The sequence below is a fragment of the Gavialis gangeticus genome, unplaced genomic scaffold, assembly GCF_001723915.1.
Source record: "Gavialis gangeticus isolate Ggan-Ray unplaced genomic scaffold, GavGan_comp1, whole genome shotgun sequence".
NCBI lineage: Eukaryota > Metazoa > Chordata > Crocodylia > Gavialidae > Gavialis > Gavialis gangeticus.
The window spans coordinates 12040214-12043286 of record NW_017729029.1 but is presented as its reverse complement, the minus strand read 5'-3'; the positions used below and the strand labels follow the sequence as shown (position 1 = coordinate 12043286).

At 39.3% G+C, this 3073-nt stretch overlaps 1 protein-coding gene across 1 annotated transcript in view; it reads left to right on the top strand.

Annotated features, from left to right (window-relative positions):
* The first annotated feature begins 1450 nt into the window (after positions 1 to 1450).
* The window catches only part of LRCH2 (leucine rich repeats and calponin homology domain containing 2), a 46943-nt gene continuing 45320 nt past the window's right edge, over positions 1451 to 3073 (top strand). The window contains exons 1-2 of the mRNA XM_019521011.1: positions 1451 to 1460; positions 1628 to 1772. Of these exons, the coding sequence (XP_019376556.1) occupies positions 1451 to 1460; positions 1628 to 1772 (155 nt within the window). The remainder of the gene's footprint in view (positions 1461 to 1627; positions 1773 to 3073) is intronic.

Below are 3073 nucleotides of genomic sequence, written 5' to 3'. Positions count from 1 at the left end.
CTTTGAACCCAGCTACTGCACCCTGCACAGAAATCATATTTAAAGGGTATTGGTCTTAGCAATGTCAAAAAGGAAAAGGGCAACTTTTTTGACCTATATTTTTCTATAACCTTTTGCAGTCCTGAAGCAGAAAGGACAGAAAGCCAAATTCTCTGAAAGGCTTTAACAAGTCTACCCAGCTAGTTTATTTCAGTTAACTCCCTATACGCAGATAAATATTTTTCCTCCCCTTTCTCCAACATCAAGGTCTTTTTGCTAGCGGAACAGATTCTTGTTATAGCCTCAGGGACCCAACAGCAAAGAGTGCTCCTTACTTGGCCACACTGATTGTCACAGAAGGACTTTTAGCAGTTACAGTTGAGTATTTTTCTTATGTACAGAAGGTTTGCTAAAAATATCAGTAACTTCCTCCATTTATTTTTGGTGGTAAGTAGTTGTTCACTCAAGTTTCACATGTCTTAGACTTTAGGAAGCAGGATTTCAAAATCAATGTCCCTGGAAGCCATTGTTTCACAGTATTCATCCAGTTTATTTTCTGAATGGCAGCTGCAAATACTAATTCACTGTGCAGTTCCACTTAACACAGTCTGGCTTCAGTTTGCCAGAAGACTTTTTATGGTTTGGGGTTCAATGTTAAAAGTGGTGTTCAGTTTTTTCAGTACAGTGTGAGAATGTCAAATAGGTGACTGACAGTCTTCCTTCCTTCTTGCCAGTGTGTTGTATGGAGATCATGCTAGGTTTGTGGCAATGCTGAATAACGTTTTCCGGGGAGGAGCTGCTGATTTCTCTCTATTCTACAGTGGGGTGATGTGCGGAACTTCCCGGCACGTGGATGTCTAGGGTGGATTTTGAGAGGAGTCATCGGAAGTTTTTTTTTAAACTGATTTTTAATGTTGCCTTGGCGGCAGTGTATGTGGGAAGTCCTTGGGCCATCTGTATAATTGGGAAAGCAGAAATTGCCTGCATTCGTGGTAACGAAGGTGGCAGTTCTGGAGTGATGTTTTAGCCATGATGGTCCAGGTTTGATGTGAAGCAAGGATTTTTGTAGCTGATATCTCTTATTGGACCAGTTGCATGGTTGGGATAAATTCTCTTAAAATAGACACGTGGATTTTGCCCATTCTTTGCTGTTTTGTAGTTTAATTAGCTGAATAAATTTTGCTTGAATATTAAATTATATTTGGGTTGGCTGAAAGAATAAATGTTGACGTTAAAGGAAATTACATGCTTCCAAAGGACCGTAGTAGTCTCCGAGTTTGTATCTTATTGTTAGGTGTTGTCTTGTTGTGCCTAGCAAGGGAGAAAGATGAGAGGGAATCCTGTAGATTAAAGACAGAGAGAAAGAGAATTGAAAATCATGATTGATATTTGTTGAACATTTTTAATTTTACAGGGAATAGGTGGTGGCATAAGTTTAGATTCTGGGTCCTTTTTTAAGCAAAGGGTAAAAATGGTGAAAGGTACAACCGTTAACCTTTTTTTTTTTTATTTCAAGGTTTTAACCTGATTAGGTTAATCATAGGCATCTGTTTTATGATCATTTTTCTCAGCTAGTCTCTTGGTCCTCTGCATTTCTCCGGTCTTTGGTAAATTTTTGACCTTAAGAAATTTCTTTTCTTTCCCACAGACCTATCAAAAAATAGATTCACGGAAATTCCTCCTGATGTATGGCTGTTCGCACCACTTGAGACATTAAATTTGTATCACAATTGCATCAAATCCATTCCCGAAGCTATTAAAAATCTACAGATGTTAACGTATCTTAACATTAGGTGAGTAACCTTTTCTCCCCTTGTCCTGTATCTCAGCACTAGACCCCCACAGCTGGTGATAGCCTACTGTACGTTGTTCTCGCTCCTTCCTTTTTTTGGAGTAGTAACTTTTCTTAGGCTATAGAGACTGGCTCATTCTGCACAATAGGTTCAACTTGTTTGTCATACAAACAAATGAAGCTCAATGTGCCTGCAGTGCTGAAAACAATTAGCCACATCATTTGAGAGGAGGAACGAGAAATAAGCGTCAGCTTTCCAGGAAAGATGGGTACGCTGTCCCGTGCTGCGGAAGTAGGCAGGTGGAGGATGTGTGAGAAAGGAAAACTAAGACCCCCCCATACATAGTTGAGACTTGGCCTTGCACAACCTGCCTCCATTATGGTCCTGGAAAACTTGCAGTATATGAATGGTGTGCTCTGTGGAGATCTTTAAAAGCACGAGTAATGAAAGCCCTACACTGTTTTTTTTCTAAACAAAACTCATGCTCTTTCCTGCGCAAAACCTCAGAAAAACAATTCCCCTCTTGTTTTGGGTATGAAAGATTCAGAATGTATTTCCCGAAACAGAAATAGAGTGGGATGCTAATTTCTCTGTAACTGATCCCTGCATGTTATTGCAGCCACTAAATGGTCTAATGGCCAGCTGAGTTACCTTTCTTTTTTGTACATTTTGGGTAACCTGACCAACTAGGCATTTAAGATAGATGCTGCACCATTATTCTTTCTTCCAGCCACCAACCCCAAACCCCCTTGAGCATAGGTGTGGGAAATTGTAGGAAAAGTACAGAGCTTCTACAGGGCCCAGGTATCCAACATCTCTGAAGTTTCAGTCTGTATTTGCAAATCTGTTTAAAAGACATTTGTCACAAGATTTTCAATTAAATTGACTTTTTTCCCCAAAATAACCCCACGTATCATCGAAAAGAAGCATTTGTAGATAACATTGCTTCTGACAAAGTTTTGGTGAAGGTTTCTGCAGTCCTATGCACTGGGGTCATGGAGAAATGGAATTAAAACATTAAGGTGTTCTGTTTTGATGTATTTCAACTTCATGCAAGTGATTGAAACTTTTGGTTTTGTTCCAATAAGGAACTGAAAGAATTTTGAAACTCTCCAGAATGGCCTATTGTTAAACCATTGAAAACTGCCACGGCTTCGCCTTTATGCCTGACAGCAGTTGATTCATTACTCTAGCTGAACAGTCTGCTTTTCAAAACACACTTCTTGTCTAGCACAGGTATTTTACCAGGAAATGTATTTTTATATATTCATAGATTCATAGATTCATAGATTAAGGGTCGG